At 53.6% G+C, this 17721-nt stretch overlaps 1 protein-coding gene across 6 annotated transcripts in view; it reads right to left on the bottom strand.

Moving 5' to 3' along the window:
* Positions 1-15278, bottom strand: part of ATG16L2 (autophagy related 16 like 2) — a 30280-nt gene extending 15002 nt beyond the window's left edge. Inside the window, exons 1-18 of one of the 6 annotated variants that reach the window (XM_037840536.1) lie at positions 15057-15240; positions 13490-13589; positions 12870-12972; positions 8869-8942; positions 8365-8616; positions 8170-8235; positions 7732-7848; positions 6571-6633; positions 5850-5958; positions 5364-5469; positions 4527-4619; positions 4186-4257; positions 3946-4089; positions 3485-3590; positions 2620-2769; positions 2338-2385; positions 2128-2229; positions 1472-1825 (exon numbers count right to left, since the gene is read on the bottom strand). In XM_037840536.1, the coding sequence (XP_037696464.1) occupies positions 1738-1825; positions 2128-2229; positions 2338-2385; positions 2620-2769; positions 3485-3590; positions 3946-4089; positions 4186-4257; positions 4527-4619; positions 5364-5469; positions 5850-5958; positions 6571-6633; positions 7732-7848; positions 8170-8235; positions 8365-8616; positions 8869-8942; positions 12870-12972; positions 13490-13589; positions 15057-15174 (1911 nt within the window). In that variant the 5' untranslated portion in view covers positions 15175-15240 and the 3' untranslated portion in view covers positions 1472-1737. Of the gene's footprint in view, positions 1-1471; positions 1826-2127; positions 2230-2337; positions 2386-2619; positions 2770-3484; positions 3591-3833; positions 4090-4185; positions 4258-4526; positions 4620-5363; positions 5470-5849; positions 5959-6570; positions 6634-7731; positions 7849-8169; positions 8236-8364; positions 8617-8868; positions 8943-12869; positions 12973-13489; positions 13590-15056 lie in introns of those variants that run through there. The other 5 variants (XM_037840537.1, XM_037840538.1, XM_037840539.1 and 2 more) reach the window with 5 other exon arrangements.
* Between the last annotated feature and the right edge of the window lie 2443 nt (positions 15279-17721).

The raw sequence follows: 17721 nt of genomic DNA, 5'->3' as shown, positions 1-17721 counted from the left end.
ACAAACACTAATGCATTTAATTTTTACAACCCTTTAAGGGAGGTACTATTTTCCCTTTTTACAGATGATGAGACTAAAACAAATCATTCAGCTACTGAATACTAGTGGAGCCGAGAGTCGAACCCAGATAATCTGGCTTACAGACCATTCTCTTTAACTCTCTGCTGCCCATCCCAGAAATGGCTTCTAAAACCCGGGGCCTAGGAAAGATCCCTATGATGGTTTGAAGCTGTATGTACCCCCAGAAAAGACCATGTTCAGAAAATATAGCCAATCCTGTGGGTATAGACCTATTGTGGGTGGGACCTTTTGATTAGGTTGTTTCAGTTAATCCTTACTGGCGTCCTTTTATAAGAGATGAAATTCAGAGAAAAACACAGAAAATAGGCACCACAGAAGCTAAGAGAGACAAGCTAAAAGAGAGAAACACACAGAAGCTCAGAGAGGAAGCCACCAAAGACAGAAGCTGGCAATAATGAAACCCAGGAGAGAAGAACCAGCAGGCATCACCATGTGCCTTGCTACCTGACAGAGGAGCCGAGCCCAAGCTCGCCAGTAGCCCATCTTTGGGGAGAAGGTATCATCCTACTGATGCCCTAATTTGGGCATTTTCATATCCTTAGAACTATAAACTGGTAAGCTAAAAAATCCCCATTGTTAAAAGCCCGTCCATTTCTGGTATATAGCATTTCATCAGCTTTAGCAAACCAAAACAATCTCCAAAGGTGACTCTGTAAAGGGATAAGGAAGGAAGTTAAGAGTTCAAGTGGAGTCTGCAACCACCTTTGAATCTCAGCTGAACAGACCCCTAGAGGTCAGCCCCATCACTCAGAGACAGAAGTCCCCTCTGCTGCCTCATGACTGGCACGGCCATCCTGCTGGATCCTCCCTGCAAGTGCCCAGCTATGGGCTAGGGAAGGAAGTATAGTGCCCAGGCTCTGCCCTCTTGGTCTGCCTCATTCAGAGACTTACTGTGTGGATTAAATTTGATGCTACAGCAAGCAAAGGCCCAGCCCACGCTGCCTCCCCAAAGCACAGACACACCGAGGCCACTGCCCGCCCCGGCCCAGGCTCTGCCTCTGAAGGAAAAACGTGGCCCCACTCTAAAGGCAGGCCTGGTTTACCAGGCACTTTGAAATCACTTTCTGGTTGAGGACCCTTTCCCCCAGGGCCCTGCTGGGCTGCCCCTACTTGTACTCCGTGCTGAAGCCCTTCTTCAGCCTGTTTACTCTGAGCGCCTAAAGAAGGAGCCTCCCCAACCCAGGGCCTGGCCCTAAGAGGGCCTGACATATTGATTTTGCCTCCAGACCAGGTTGGACCAAGGGTGAAATTCCCAGGGCTCCAAGCACCCCTGCCCTTTGCTGCTTCTGGGCTGTTTCCACGGTGGGACTTGAACAGCACCTGCACCCAAGCCACCAGCACAAAGGGGTCTCTGAACCCCAAATGCTGCAAAGAGGCAAGCAAACACCAGTTGAGATGCAATCTTTTTTCACTTTTGGGGAGAAAGTCAGAAGAATGAGATAAAAAAAAAAAAAAATTATAAAAAATACTGTACTTCCCCTAACCCACACTTTGTTTTTAAACAAACAGGCCAAATCCTGTCAAGCTGCGCTCCTCCCCACTAAGTCCCCTGAGGCCACCCCCACTCCCTCTGCCCCCGCTGTCCACCCGTGGAGCACTGGGAAGCTGTCCTCGGCTGTGGACTGGAGCTCCAGCCCAGGCAGGTGAGTCCTGGCCCTAGTGCCAGAGCACAGCCTTCCTGCCCTGGTCCACGCTCACCACGTGGCTCCCAGAGTAGCACCAGGCCACGGCATTGACAGCAGTGCTGAGGAGAGAAAGGCAGAGCTTCAGGGGGCATCAGGAGCTGGGCCTGCAGCTTTGTTCTGCCCATAACTACTGGGACCTGAGCAGTTTGAGGCCCATCTCTGAGCCATTTCCTCATCTGTAAAATGGGTTCCCAGAGCTGGGTGAGAACGAGCCAGGTGTGTGCGTCGGGAAAGGCACTTTGTGAACTGTGAAGGGCTCGGTGGGGTGGACTGTGGGAACAGGATCCCAAGCATTAACAGGACTGGGGCCACAGTGGCACTGGCCCCTGGAGGGGTGGGGTGGAGAGGTGGCCAGGCTCACCAGTGGGGCCCCCGAAGGCTGCTCTCCAGTTTCCCAGTGTCTACATCCCAGATATAAAGGGTTCCATCGCAGGAACCTGCCAGTGCATAGCTTCTGTCCGGACTGCGGTGGTAAGGGAGAAAACAAGGTCCGAGGTGAAGAGACCCCAACACCCACACCCACACCCACACCCCAGGTGGGGCACGCAAAGGAACAGCCCTATGTTCTCACCTGAACACAGCTTTGGTCCAATCAGAACCACACTTGAAGCCATCGGCCCTGAGGACAGACAGGGTCTGGGATCAAAATAGAGGTAGGCCCCAGTCCCTGCCCCCCAGCCAGGAGCACCAAAGCTTCCTCTCTGTCAAGAGTTGGGCACCTTGGCACAATCTGATCCAGAGTGGCCTCCAGAGGGCACCCCAGCTGCCAGGGCCCTGGAGGGCCTTTGACAGGGACAGAGAGGCCCAGAGGCTGCTGCCATGGCCAATGGCTCAGCAGGCATGAGGCTGGTACCTGAACACCTGGCGGATATTGCTGACACGCAGATCGATGACCTTCAGTGTGTCGTCGCGGGAACAGCTGAGCAGATGTAACTGGTCGTGGCTGAGGTTCAGGGAGGTGACCCGGCCCTGCACAGGGATGACCTGGGTGCAGTGGGGCCCCCTACAGAGCAGGGACAGGGATGCGGCTGGTTAAGGGCCTGCCAATCCACTCCTGCCAGGTCAGGGCTGGGTGGGACAGCTTTCCAGCAAAGTCCAGAGGCCAGGGCCTTGGAATGCCGGGGCGAAGGAGACCGTGCCTGCCCACTGCAGCCAGCCCTGCCAAGGAGGAACTTAGGCAGCCTTTGGTTGAGAGCCGGAGCCCCTGTAACACTTGGATCACTAAAATAAGCAAAGAAGTATGGGAAGGAAAGCACTGAAAAGCTTGTTTTTAAATAAGAGCGATCAGAAAGACCAATGAGAGCCTGAGGCAGGCCCAGCATTGGTTCCAATGTTTGCTTTTAGAAAACACTCAACCCTAAGATTGAGCTCTTACATTAAAAAAGAAAAAACAAACAAAAAAATTTCATTCTGATTTAAAACCCGTCACTAAATGGAGAAAGGTGCTTTTCCAGCTTGGTTGACAAGTCCAAGGCAGAATCCTGCAGTTGGACTGAGAGCCACTAAGAAAGCAGCAAAGTACCTCAGGGTCAGCTAAGTCCCCAAGGGGTCACACCCAGCACAAAGAGGCCCCCCCAGCTGGCAGTGCAGCCCCCCAGCCTCCTCTCCCTCCAAGGTACCCTCACCAGCTCCTCCTGCCAAAGCCACAGAAAGAAAGAGAATGTAAAAGCCCTGTCCCCATGCCTCCACAACCTCTCCCGCAGCCCACTGCCTGTCACCTGCTGTCCCAGAACCGGATCTTCTGGTCATTGTGGCCGCTAATGATGATGTGGTCTCCACACACCATGTCGTTACAGTAGGAAAGGACATTGATGGTCCTGGAGCCTGGGGACCAAGGAGCAGAGCACCAAGGCCTCAGAGAAGGGTTGCTGGGAGTCAGCCCACTGGACACAAGGGGAAACTGAGGCCCAGAAGGGTCAGTATCTTCTCAAGACAAGAATCTAGGCCTTTTGCTTCCCAGCCCAGTGCTTGCTCCACCTCTTAGTCACCCACCCAAAGCCTGAGAGCTCTAAGAAAGCAGGCAGAAAGCATTGATGGGGGATAAGGGAGGGCCTTGGGACCTTTTACCCCAAATGCCTGTGAATCTCAGAACCACTCCCAAAGATCAGGCTGAGGTCCCTCATGTCCAGGATTGGGCGTCCTGGTGGGTGGGGAGTGGGAGGTAGGTGCTGGGCCTCACAGTAGGCACGGTCGAGGTCCCACTCCTTCACTGTCCGGTCTCGGCTCCCAGTCACTGCCTGGTGCCTTGTTAGCTTGAATTTGGCAGCTGTCACCTTGTCCGAGTGTCCAGACAGTGTCTCCTGCCACACACCCCCAATCCCAGCTGTGAATCAAGGGCATGGTCAAGACCCCAGAGCATACCCCCAGTCCTGAGGCATGACCCCTGACACCCCAGGCTGGCTCCCCAGTCAGGCCTCACCTTGGACTGTGCCTCCCCCACCTTCCAGAGCTGGGCGGCCTTGTTGTAAGTGGCTGCCAACACCTGGGAGCCCTGGAGAGATGGAGGGAAAGGAGAAGTCCTGGGCCTGAGGCCAGAACACTGGGGTAGGAGTTGCCTCACAGCTCCCCAAACTCCAGGCCACCAAGAAGTCCGGCAGAGGAGTCTGTAGGCCCAGGGAGAAGGATGGTGTAGAGGAGCCCAAAGGCCCAGTTCAACTATACCCATGAGGTTCTCTCAGGTCTCAGAGCCTCCACCTGCCCCAAGAGATTATGTGCCCCCAGCAGTGTGGAGACTGGGGATGAGGAGAGTCCAGGTCATGCCTTTTGGGCAAAGTCCCCTCACCGAGGGGTCAAAATCCAGGCTGGTGATGCTGCCACCTGCTCCCACAAGGGTCTGGTTGGCCTCCAGGCGACCTGAGGGGACCAGAGAAAGGAACAGGTGAAATGAGGTCACCAACCTCATGAAACTGAGGGACTGGAGCTGAGAATGGGTGGACTATCCTCTCCCAAGTTAGAGGACAGAAACACGGGGTCTATTCTGGGGGCCTAGGCTGGAGGCTACATCTCCTCTAATGACCAGCCAGGAGTTCCAGAAGGCAGCTGGTCATTTTGCAGGCAGGGCTAAAGAGGACCAGAGAGGAAAGGACTGATCCTAGGTCACACAGCAATCCAGAGCCAGGCCAGCTGGAGATCTGCCTCCTCTAGGAAGCCTGCAGGAGCTGGCCATGGCTCCCCAACATATCCCCCTCTACAGAGTACAGAGCTGATACAAGGTAAATAGTTATTATTTGCCTCTTAACTGGGTTCTGGGAGCTCAACTGATGCTAGAAAGGGAGGTAGCCTGGTGCACTGTAGGGGCTTGCTCCTCAAGGGCCCGTCCCCTCACGATAGGGTCCCCCACCTCCCTCCATAGGGGCCAGTGTCTGAGCTCAGCCCTCCCCACCCTGAAGTCTGGACCCTTCTTCAGAGCAGTGAGCCTAGAGCCTCAGCCCCCTTGCACCTGCTAAGGGGATCTCTAGCCACTGCCCATAAGAATGTTTTAGGTGGGGAGACACAATGAGTTCTAAGACCTTTGCCCACCAAGGAGCAAGCTGAAGGAGAGAGAGAGGTTCTCTAGAGAGAGAACCCTTGGTTGACCTACAGGGGAGGGATCCTTACCTCCCACAACATTCCAGAGGTGGATAAAGCGGTCAGCCCCTCCGGTAGCCAGGAGGCTGCTGTTGAGGCCAAACTGAACAGCATTGACCTCAGAGAGATGGGCATCCTGTGGGAAAGGGGCAAGTTGGTGCCCTAAGTCTCCTCCATACACACTTCCCTACATAGGGTTACATGCTCACTCTCATGTACACTTGTGCACGTGCATGCACAGCCTGTTGCTGACCTGCTGGCCCCACCCCAGGTCTCTCTGTCCAAACCTTGAGTCTCACACTTGGGCAGACCCAGCCCCACCAGGTCTCATCCCCTCTGCTTGGACTCCCTGCCTCGCCCTCTCCAGTCCCCTCCCCATGAAGCTGTGGAAGGAAAACTCCTGCTCCTGCTGAGGAGCCCAACCTTATCCCTGCATCACTGGCCTCTTCGGACCACCCCTGGTACATGCATTTCTCGTAGCAGCACCCCAGGCCTGAGGCCCAGCTCCTCCCTCACCAGCACATCCTGAGCCCGGGTTGGAAGGCGGGCAGCCACACACACAGGGATGCTCTGGTATCGCGGCTCAGGGGCTCCCCCAATTGAGTGACCTCTCCTCTTCTTGAAACTGAGGGGGGGGGGGTGGGGGAAGGTCAGAAGAGCATTCAGCAAGCTTTTCTGATGTGGGAGCCTTGAGCTCCTCTGAAGCTCAGCAACGACAAGAAGCAGACGTGGCAGGCAGCAGAACATGGCTGCAAGGTGCAGCGAGCACATTCCCCAACCCAGGGTATCAGAGTGGAGATGGGCGTGCAGGGGCACAGAGACAAGGCAGGGTCAGTGGGTGCAGAGGAACCTAGGGGCTGGATTTCAGTCCTGACACTGCTTGGCTCTGTGCCCTTGAATGAGTCCCTAATATTTCTGAACCTCAATTTCCCAATGAAGTGGTAGCTCCTCTCTGGTCCCAGGCTGGAGCTGCTATTCCCCTGTGCGGACCTCAGATGAAGGAGAGAGCCTGATGGACAACTGGGCAGGAGCTGGGGATGAGGCCCTACACCAGCTCCTGTCTCTGAGCCTCTAGGGCCCAGCAAACTCAAATGCAGACAACTGGGCAACACATGAATAGACAGACTGAGTCACATAAATAGACCAAGCCTGAGCTGGGGACCCTGGCACAGGACTGCAAAGCACCCAACCTCCTTACACATGTGTGGGTGCACACACACAGCACATATGCACTTACTCCAGGAGACCCTTCACCACATCCACACAGCGGGACAGCGTCAGGGAGGTGGCGGAGGCAGACCTGGGGCAGAACCATGAGAGAGACATGCTGAGAGCCTGGCTGGTGGGTGTGCAGAACAGCAGTCAGTCATCCCTACACCCTGCTGGAGACCTGGAGGGTCACAGCCTCTTGAGACTGGACAAGTACTTGGCTCCTCGGAGACCAGGAGAGTGGGGGCAATGGAGACCAGTCCCAGGAAGATGGAGGCAAGGAGGAATTTGGCAATGAAATTCTCCCAAAGTCTCCACCACGATGGCCCCAGCTCTAATGCCCACAAAAGTTCCTGGGAGGGTACGCTGGGACCTATGAGGAGAGAAGGGGGAGGAAGGTGTCTCCAGGTTGGGATAGCACAAGGCTGTGGGGCAGGAAGGTACGGGAAGCCTAGGAGATGGGGCATTCTGGAGTGACTTGGCCCAGTAGGGCTGCCAAGGACCTTGGGGACCAGGATGCCTCATTCAAGGTTCCTTCACTGCCCTGAGGCCTGGACAGCAGAGACCTATAAGGAAAGGCTGAAGAAGAAGAGTCTGAACTGGGGAATGGGGTGAAGAAGGGGCAGCCTCAGTGACAGGCAAATCAGGAAAGACAGGTGGGACCAAGTGGAGGGGCACCCAAGGACTGGTGGGGGGGGTGGGGGCGGGACCATATGCCCAATCAGGTCCCACCTGTGAAAGCATATGCCTACACATGCCCATATGTTCACATGCACTGATTATGCTCACCCAAACTATATACACCTGTGGCCTCAAGTCCCTGTGTATGTACATGCTTGCACACCTGTGCCTTACATACACAGGCCTGGCACAGCTGAGGCCTGGGCCTACCCATAGGTTCCCTCATTATGATAATACCCTTTCATCAGCCAGATGCTCCACCCCGAGAGCTCTGGTCCTGAGATGCAGGGGAGGGGTGAGGATAAGGCTGGGGTCCCTGGGGTGGCAATGACTCCAAGTGGCTCTGGGGCATTGGAGATCAGACCTGTGAGGTCTGAGCTGTACACCAGCCTCTCCCTTAAGCCCCCTCCCAACCCAAGGGCTGGCCCCAAGGTTCTAGAGGAACACTCTGGCAACCTCCAGGGTGGGGGCCAGCTTGGGGTTCTGGGACAGCCCCCTCAGTTCTCACCTGAAGGGCCTCTTCCACTTCTTCTCACAAGCCTCACTTTCCTGGGACACTAGCTCAGCCGCCGGGGCCAGAGTCAAAGCCCCCTCCCTGGTGACGTTGCCTAGGGTGTCTGGGCTCCTGGGAGAAGAAAGAAGCTCAGGAAGGCCAAGGAACCAGCCCCTCCCTGCCCTAGCACCTAGCACGGTGAAGATGTGAAGACCCAATGATGTCTCCTATGACTACATGTGTCTGCATGGATCCTGCGGGCTCCCTCTAAGTGGGGCTTGTAACTGACGGCGTCTGTGCACCCCACAGTCAGGTGCAACCCAGTGGCATGGGGAAGTGGGCAGGGGGCGAGTGTGGGCAGCGACCCAACAGCAGGGTGGCTCCACAGAGCAGGGATCGGACCTAGCAGTCAAGGCTCAGATCAGGCAAGTTCCAGCCCATCTCCACTCTTACTCGTTGATGCTCACAGTCTTCCGGACAGCCTTCTTCAGCTCCTGCAACACCTGCGCCTGCTTAGCCCTGGTGGAAGTAAAGAACCTTCAGTCAGAGGCGGCGCTTCCCTGGCGCTCCCACCTTCACACCTAGGCGGAGCCTGGACTCCTCCCCCACAGGGGGCGGGGTCTAGCATCAGAAACCCAGCCACCTTACCTCTGCTGGTGCTCATTGCGCAGGTTGCGCTGCGCAGCCGCGCGCGCCTTGAGCTGCACCAGCTGCTCCAGCAAGTGGTGCGTGTCTTCCTCGAGCCTGCGCAGCGCCGCCTCGCGGAGTCTCGCGTGCGCGCGCAGAGTGTCGTAGGCCGTCCGCCGCGCCGCGCTCAGTGCCTGCCGCTCCTCCACCTGCCCCGCCAGCTGCGCCCGCGTCTCTTCCAGCTGCGCCACGCGGGCCCCCTGAGCCGCCAGCCTGGAGGTGAGAGAGCGAGCGCTGGGTTCGGAGCCTCCTCCGGCACCGCCCACTGAGCCAGGTAGCTAAACTTTCCACGTCTCCAGCCAAGCCTTCCGCCCTCAGCCCTGCAGTTCGGGTCCTCGGACACCAGCCACAGGCCTGGGGGAGGGGAGAGGTGACATTGTTTCGTGACGTGAGGAAAGTCTCAGGCTCTGCTAGAGACACGCAGGGTCTTCTCCGTGGGCGCGAACCCTCTCCCACCAGCCTCACCTGCTCTGCTGCTTCTCCAGCTCCGACTCCAGGGCTTCTAGGGCTGCGCTCTTCTCCACCACCTGATAGGCCATCTGGGGGCGGTGAAGGGGGCGGACAGGTGGGCGTGGGTGCCTCCATGTGGGGCTCAGGCCAGGCCCCAGCCCCTCTCTGGCAGAAGAGGCTGGTGGGACAGAATCTGCTACTCCACCTACCAAGCTCCTTACTGAAAAGAAAGCTAAGGCTCAGATAGTTTTAGTAACTCGTGCAAGGATGCTTTGCTGTCTCATGGGACAGTGGAAAGGCCCTGGGTGTGGAGTCTGATACTTGGGTTTCAATCCTGGCTGTGCCACTTATTTTCTCTGTGACACTGGGGTAACCTGCTCCGTTTTCTCACCCGTAAAATGGAAAGGATAGTGCTTATGTCTAGAGTAACAAACTATTATGAGAAATAATACTTCAAAACATTTGCAAACATTTGTATACCCCTTACAGTATGCCAGGCCTTGTTTCAAGCGCTTTACACATATTAACTCTTCTAATCCCTATAACAATGCTCTAAGGTAGGTACTGCCATTCTCCCCATTTTTATACACAGGAGAGGTTAAGTGTCTTGCCCAAGGTCACACAGCTAAGTGGTAGAGCTGAGATTTGAACTCGGGTTGCTTAACTACTTTATGCACCAAGTACACGGCTGGCCTGCAGGATAGTTTCAAGGGACATGGGTTCTGTTCCTCACCTCTCCACCACCTGGCTCCTGCACCACATCCCCTGCCTGCCCAGGCATAGATCCCAGAGAGCAGCAAGGAGTCCAGGGCAGAGGCACATGGCTAAGAACAGGAATGGACTGTGGGAGCACACGGCCCAGACTGAATTCTGGAGCTGCTCCCACAGCCCAGGAGTGGGAGTGAAGGTCATCTCATCCATGCCCCTGCCTCAGTCAACATTCCTTCAACAGTTATCAACCACACATGCCAGGAGCTGGGGAAACCACAGAGAAGTCCAGCTCTGACCTTTTGGTGTGGAAGGGTTAATGGGAGAGACAGACCCCAAGCAAAGCAGTGTCCACCAGTGTGGCTCAGGAAATAACCCAAGCTGCAGGCTCTTGTCGCTCCCTGTTCCTGTTCTTTCTCACAGGGGCCCAGTGAAGGATGGATTGAAGAACAGGGTTGATGCTGTCCACCAGCACTGATATGCACATGTAAGGTGGGGAGCCTGCTCTCATAGCTGACCTTCTCATGGGACTTGTAACGTTTATAATTCCTCTCACCACTGATCACTGCCTCTGCTTCCTCACCTGTCATTTGTTTTGGTATTGTTTATTATTTTTTATTTGATTCTTTTCAAAATTCAAATTGTAGCGATAGAGATCAGATTAATGTTTGCCAGAGGTTAAGGATGGTTGGGGGCAGGGGTGAGTGGCTCAAAAGTGAGGGAGGTCTTTGTGGTGAGGAAATAGTTTTTTATCTTGATGGTTCCATGAATTTGCACATCATAAAATGACACAGAGCTATACATTCTTTATACCAACACCAATTCCCTGATACTGTGTACTCTAGTTACCTAAATGTAATGAATGGGAGAAACTGGGTGAATGGTACCCAGGACCTCTCTGTACTATCTTTGCAACTTCCTATAAATCTATAATTACTTCAAAATAAGAAGTTAAAATAATAATGACATGTGCTTGTAGTGATACATGAAACAGCAAAAAGGACAATTAATGAAAAAGCCACTCCCACCCACCCCTGGCATATCCAATGGGAACTAACTAGTGTGTGTGTCTGAGGAAGTGATTGGGAAAGAGAGCTGAGGCTAGGTGTATACATAAGAGTGTTCAGGGAACTATGAGCTCAGAGACAAGAGAGTGCCAAGAGGTACAACAGGAGGATGGAGAACTTAACTGGGGGGCTCAGCTAAGGAGCTTTGGGGGATATGTATACTCCACACTGATAATGGCCAGGGAAGAGAGGTGGGTGAAAAGGGCTTTTACTTTTTTTTTTTTTTAATTTTTTTTATAGTAGTTGTGGGTTTACAGAGTAATCATACATAAACTACAAGATTCCCATAACCACCCCAACAGCAACAACTTGCATTGGTGTGAGACATTTGTTACAACTGATGATAACACTTTTATGTAATAGAGCTGTTTTTTTTTTGTAACAGTAGTTACCTTTGTTACAAATGATGAAGGATTATTTAAATAGTACTATTAACTATCATCCATAATTTACATTAGGTTTATTTCCCATATACCAACCTATTATTTTTTTAATACAGTTTTATTGAGATATATTCACATACCCTACAGTCATCTACAGTGTACAATCAGTTGTTCACAGTACCATCATATAGTTGTGCATTCAAGGGTTTTTACTTTTGACTCTGTGGGCTTCTGTTATCTTTGAACTGTTCACAACAGGTATGTATGTGTGTGTTAATTGTCCTTTTGTAATGGAGATGATTTTTATTAAAACACAGCACTCTAAATGCTGTATGGAGAATAAGTTGGGGAGTGAGGAGCAAGGGAGGAGTCATCCAGGGAGGGATGAGGATAACCTGGACCAGGCCAAGATGCAGTACAAGAAAGATGGAGAGTTTTGGATTTGGAGGTAGAGTCAACATGGGCTGCTGACAGCAGGATAGGGTACTGGGAGGAATCGAGGGTTACATGGGTTTCCAGCCTGAGTTAAGTGCCAACAGGTGAGGAGGGATGAGGGGAAGGCATGGTCTGTGGTCTATCAGTTCACTTGGAGTACAAATATCCTTTGAATATGTGGAAGTAGACCCCAGGATACGATGGCAGCCAACCAGAAACATCCCCTAGCCTTGGGGCGCTCATAGCCCAGAAGGGGATCAGGGCTCTGAAGGAGAGGCTCTCAACTGTGTACATGGCCCCTTCCCACAGGCTTTTTGGGCAAATGACTTGGCATGCCAGAACTGTGTATGTCTTTACTGGCCTATCACAGTCTCCTCCAGTGGAATGGAAGCTCCACAAGGCCAGGTCTCATGTACTGCTGTTCCCTGTCCCTTAGATATAGCAATTGTCAATAAATATTTGTTGAAAGAATGAATGGAAATCACAGAAGGAAGAGTCATTGTGGAAGGGGGTTCAAATTCTGGGTCCACCTCTCGAGGCCTCAGTTTCCTCCTCTACAGCTGTACAATTGTGGAGATATTGTTTAGCCTAGTGCCAGCAGGCAGTCAAGTCTCAAAATAGTGTTGACCATATTATTACATTGGAGACAGCAAGTGTGATTAAAAGCAACTGGGCAAGAGTCTGGAGCTCAGAAAAGGCTGGGCTGGAGACTGAGGTCTGGGAGTCAGCACAGAGAGAAAAGCATGGTGCTTGATAAGCCCACTGGGAGGGTGTAAAGGGAAAGGGCAGTGGAGCCCAGATCAAACCCCAAGGATCGTTGACATTTAAAGGAGGGGCAGAGAGGAGGGAAAGGAGCTAGAGAAGGAAGTTCAAAAGCAACAGCCAGAAAAATGAGGAAAACCAGGAGAGTGTGGGACACCATTGCAGGGTATGGGGTGGGCAGTAACATCAGGTAGAAGTACCATGCCCTGCCAATGGGGACAGACCACTTTCTTCACTTCGTCTGCTTATCTATTTAGAGCATCAAGTGCAGAGGCTGGGCTCTGGGGTTTCCCAGGGAGGAGGGGCAAGGGGTGAAGAATAGGCAGAGGTGTGAGTCAGGGCTGAACTAGACCATCCTGGATATCCTCACTTCTCCCTAAGGTCTCACCTCACTCCCTCCAGCTGCTGTTGGAGCTCACTTTATCCTGAGCTGCCAGAAGTGCCTTAGAGAGTGCTCGGACCCTTGTCCAGCCTCAGGACAAGGGCTGGTACACAGTTGGGCTCACTCAATGCACACAGCACTGGGCAACTTGAGTAGTGCAGCAAATACAGTGCCCTTCACTCACTTGTTAGCTCCCATGGGCATTCCCCACCCCCATCCCCACCCACCCCCACCTTCCCCCCACACACAGTCCAGCATCTTGACCCCTGCCCAGCCTACCTCACCACAGACCAGCCTGAGTCCCTCCTCCGCTTCCTGCCACTTCATCCTCAGAGTGGCTGGTGATGAAACTTGGTCTGAGTCAGGCTCAGACTCCTCTTCCCTGCCAACCAATCAGAGAGTGGCACTCATTTTCCCTCCATTCATCCCACTGCCCAAAGGCACCCAAGGGGAGCCACATGAAAAGAACACTCAACTTTCTTCTGGGGAAGGTGGAAGCCAGCAAGCCAATAGCAGAAAGAGCAATCTCCAGAAACTGCTCTGCTCTGGAAATTTCCCCAGGCCTTGGATTCCTGGCCAAGGACCCATCTAGGGAAGCACCTCCCAACCCTGAGCCCCAACCCATTCCTGGTTCTCATTTTTGCTCCCTCTTTGGAATAGACCCTTTAAGAAGGCAATGGGTAAGAAGCAGGGAGGCAGAGATGGACTGAGAATGGTGAGGGAGAAAGGAGAGTCTAAGCAGCTGATCTGAGGGAAGGCTTGGGAGCCCACCTCCCCCTTCCCCTAGGCAGCAGCCAGGGGCGAGGAGGTGTCAAGGAGAGAATGAATCCAGTATAGGCAGTGGGGGCAGGGCCCGAGTATAGGCAGTCCATTGTGACCACGGACACACATACACTCACCAGAGACCCTGGTGGGCAGTAGGAGTGACCTTGTTCGGCTCCGGCTGCAGCTTCTCTGAGAACTGAGTCAGCAGCTCAGCCTTCTCCAGAAGACGGTTATCTAGGAGAGCAAGAGGGTGAGCCTGGAGAAGAGACAGACACTTTCCAGCAGACCCTGGCATACAAGTAACCTCTCTGGCTGGGAGGATTGGAGGGCTACTGGAAACGGGGAAGCTACTGGAGGGCTGGGCTCTGCCCCTTGTCTGAGGGGTGTTTGTGCAGCTCAAATGGGACCTTCAGCCCTGGCGCAGCCTCCTCACAGCACTGGCCTTCAGGCCTATCCAGAAGCAGAGCACCTGTTCTCCTAGGGACAGAAAAGGATGACCTTGACTGGGGAAAAAGATGGGTGGGCACTGCCTGCAGGGTATCCTCAGGGAAGGAAGGGGCCTGAGATTGACTCATCCTTGCCCCAGTGTAGGACCTAGCCCCATGGAGAGGACAGAAACAGACTGAGCTCCACCTGCCTATGGTCTTAGGCAAGTCATTTCCCCTTTAGGGTACGTGCTGAAAAATAATCTGAGACTTCCTTGAGTTTTCTGGTTTCTGCTACAAACTCTGGAACACACCCCCTTCCCTCCCATCCACGGTCACTTCCTCATTTCTCACTAGTTCTGGGTTAAGGGTATGGAGTCGTATGCCCAGGACTCGCTTCTCAGCTCCTTTCCCTCATTCTGCCTGTCCCTGGGTCCGGCCTAGTTCTCACACAAAACCTTATCCCAGCCCCCAGGGAACTACAATGACACACACACACACACACACACACACACCCTTCCCCCCAACAAGTCTAAACAAGATGCTGTTATCCCCAATTTACAAGTGAGAGCTCTGAGCCTTAGGGATGACCTGCCCAAGACCACAGAGCAGGTCTGCACCTTCAGCTCTGCCTGATATCAACCCTCCCCTCTGGGTTTCTCTAATCCCTAGGACTGGAAACTCCCATGGGGGTGGAGGATGACTCCTTCCCTCAAATTGGATGGTTCCATGGTCCATCAGAGCAGTGAGAAATGAGGCTGCCTGCAGGGAGGGGGCTGGCCTCACTACCCTGAAGGGAGAGGACCAGTGGCCTGGAACATTGCCGAGAAACTTCCCTGGACACGAGCAGCAAACTGAATTTCACTCGATCGGCCAAAAAGGAGCAGCTCTGGGCTCCTTCACTGGGCTGTGGGGACCAAACGGACTGACCAGGCCCTACCTGGGGACCATCCGGGATGGGGAGGCACAAGAGACCCCGCAAAACCAACACTAGCTGACGAGCCATGAGGAGCGAGGAGGGCAGGGGCCAGGAGGGGGCTCCGCCCAGGTGGGAGTTCTGAGGCTCTAAGAGGAGCCCGTTTCGGAAGGGGCAGACATTCTGGCCAGTACGAGGTAGGGTGTGTCAGATAGCAGTATCCAAGCAAGCACAAGAGCTCGGAGACGAGAAGGGGTTGGTGCACTTGGGTCACAGCCCTAGGAGCCAAACAAACCCTCTTCCCGCGCCCGGAGCCCCTCTCCTCAACGGCCATCTGCTAAGGCCCCCGGGCGCACTCACAGGCCGGCACCAGCTCCAGGAAGCGTGCCTTCTGCGCGCGGTCCCGCTGCCGCAGCTGCCGCTCAATATGGCGTTTCCAGGGGGCGGCGGGGGTGGCGGGGGCGCTGGGCCCGGCCATGGCCGCTCTCTGCCACAGCCCGGCGAGCACCTCCGGCGGGAGAGGGCCCGGCAGAGACGTGGGCGGGGCGAAGCGGGGACTCCGTGACGTCAGGGGCGGGCAGCGGCGGGGAATACCCGGCTTGGACTAAGCGCCTTCTTTGGGGGGGGGGGAGCCGAACGCAAACGCGGGGGAAAGCCACCTTAGTGTCTACTCCCCCGGGTTCACACCCAGAATATTTACCTGTGCGGGAGCCCCGATTGATGGCAGTGGTAATAACTGGGAATCGGAGTGGGGGCCTCCGAGGCGGCTTTCCCCTTGCCTGTTGGTGCGCTCCGAAGGCGGGGCCTCCGGGACCCTGGTTCCTTAACCCTGCAGCGCCCCGACCGAAGTCTGGACTAGCAGACGCTCACCGACGCCCCCTCTGGGCCAGGCCCACATTCTAAACTAGGGACACAGGAAACCCTGACACCCGCACCCAGCCCTGGAGTTGCTCAAGATCTAGGAGGGGAAGTACACAGGGTCAACACAGCATTGGCAGCGAGTTAAGAAAGCACAGAGGAGGAAGAGACTGAGGGGAACGACCTCGTGTTCCAGAGTTCGTGGCATTTGAATTGGTCTTGACGGATGAAATAGGAATTGGCTGTCAGGAGAAAAGGATTCTAGACAGCAGGAAGAACAATGCGGAGTTTAGAGGACGTTAAAAAAAAAAATCTCTGGCAGTTTCAGGGAATGGCCGAGTGGGAAAATTTAGGTGGTCCCTGAGAATAAAGGGGTACAGCTGATTTCACCTAGCAAACCCCTGGCCCAAAGAGGGGAAGGGGCTTGCCTGAGGTTGCACAGGAGTGGAGGGCTGAGCTGGCCTGCAGGGTCCAAAGGTTCACTCCACTTGGGTGACCACTGGAGGAGCAGAGACATCTCTTGTGGCTACACTTGACACTGAATCATGGGTTGTAGGAACTGTGATAAAACTGTCTCCAGCGAGGCATCTGTCCAGAGCTCTGCAGACACATGCTGGTATGAGGAATGAAAGGAGAGATTCACTGGGCCCAGCCTCACCCTGGGGTACACTGTGTAAGGCCCCAGCAGGCCCTGCTCTTAGTGGTTGAATGCAAACTTCCCATCCCCAGGAAACAAGAGAGAAACTGAGGGATATTGGGGAGCCATGCACTCCCCGAGAAGTGACAAGTTGGTTGAGACTCAACTGGAGTGGTTCGCAGGACTTGGGAAGCAGTAAAGACAAGTGACGGTGCAGGAAAGTGCACCCCGCTCTGCTGTGAAACAATGAATGGGCTCATCCCCTCACATAACACTGTCTTGAGCCTTCATTGCCTTTGCACTTGCTGTCCATTCTGTTTGGAACACCTTCCCCTCTTCTTTGGCTGCTACTCAGGGGTCATCTGCTCCAGGAAAACTTTTCCATCCCCCTCACCGAGTTAGGGCTTCTCTGGTCCCAGCCCCAGGACCCCCACAGGTCCTGCATGTCCTCTATCATCACAGTCATCACACCATGTTATCATGATCTGTGGGTTTCCCCTTGGGGCAGGGCCTGGGTTGCATTTATCTCTGTACCTCTCTCAAGCCCCAGCCTAACCCTGGCCTGTCTGTGGAAGGGTGGGTGGTAGGTGGTGACCTTCCCCAGAAGGGTACCCACGGAGGCCCAGGGCCAGGTGGTGAAGGGATGAGTGCCCTTTCACACTGGCTCTCAGGTGCCTGAGGACACCAGTAAAAGGAGCTCAGCTGTGCCCATTAAAGGGTGTATTGTTAGGGTTCTGCTTGTCTGCAAGACCCTGTTTCTCCCAGGTAGGAAGGCCTACCAGGGCAGTGTTTCCTAACCTTTCTTGGTTCACAAAACACTCAAGAAATTTAAGGCTGTTTTGTCAGTTTTGAGTAGTATATGATAAAGAAGTGATATGACTAAAATTATTTATCTTGCATCTTTAGAACATGAGTGATTCTAATATAAAGTTCATTTGAAATAAAATTTTAGATAACATTCATAATAAATGAAGACAAATTTCTGTTTTTCACATATAACATGCTATCTAATTTATCTTAAATTAATTATGTAAAGAAAATATGACTCGGTGACTAATAAACATAAGAAGTGATTATCTCATGCCTTGGGGGCCTAATGTACTTTAGAATATAAATTGAAACTTACACCTGTTAGGCATCTCCTAGCAGCCAGAGTGATTGTTCCAAAACTTAAATCAGATCACGTTACTCTACTTAAAACCCTCCAAAGGCTTTCCAGCTTATTCAAAGCAAATTCCAAACTCCTTGTAGAAGCCTGCAAGGCCCTGCTTGATCTGGCCCCTGCCCACGTCTCCGACCTTCCCCCTTTATACTCTTCACCAGCATTCACAACACCGAAATCACACTGTCAACCTCAGTCTCACATCACAACCTTTGCCCTGGACACTGCCCCTGCCCAATGCTCTTCCTCCAGATCTTTTAGGGCCTGGCTCTTGCCCACCAACCAGATTTCAGAAGACCTTCCCTTGTCACCCCAGCAGGAAAGGACTTGGCACCAATGCAATAGGTGATCAGTAAAATATTTATTAT

The sequence above is a fragment of the Choloepus didactylus genome, chromosome 6, assembly GCF_015220235.1.
Source record: "Choloepus didactylus isolate mChoDid1 chromosome 6, mChoDid1.pri, whole genome shotgun sequence".
NCBI lineage: Eukaryota > Metazoa > Chordata > Mammalia > Pilosa > Megalonychidae > Choloepus > Choloepus didactylus.
The sequence above is the reverse complement of the archived record's forward strand: the minus strand, read 5'-3'. Positions and strand labels throughout refer to the sequence as shown.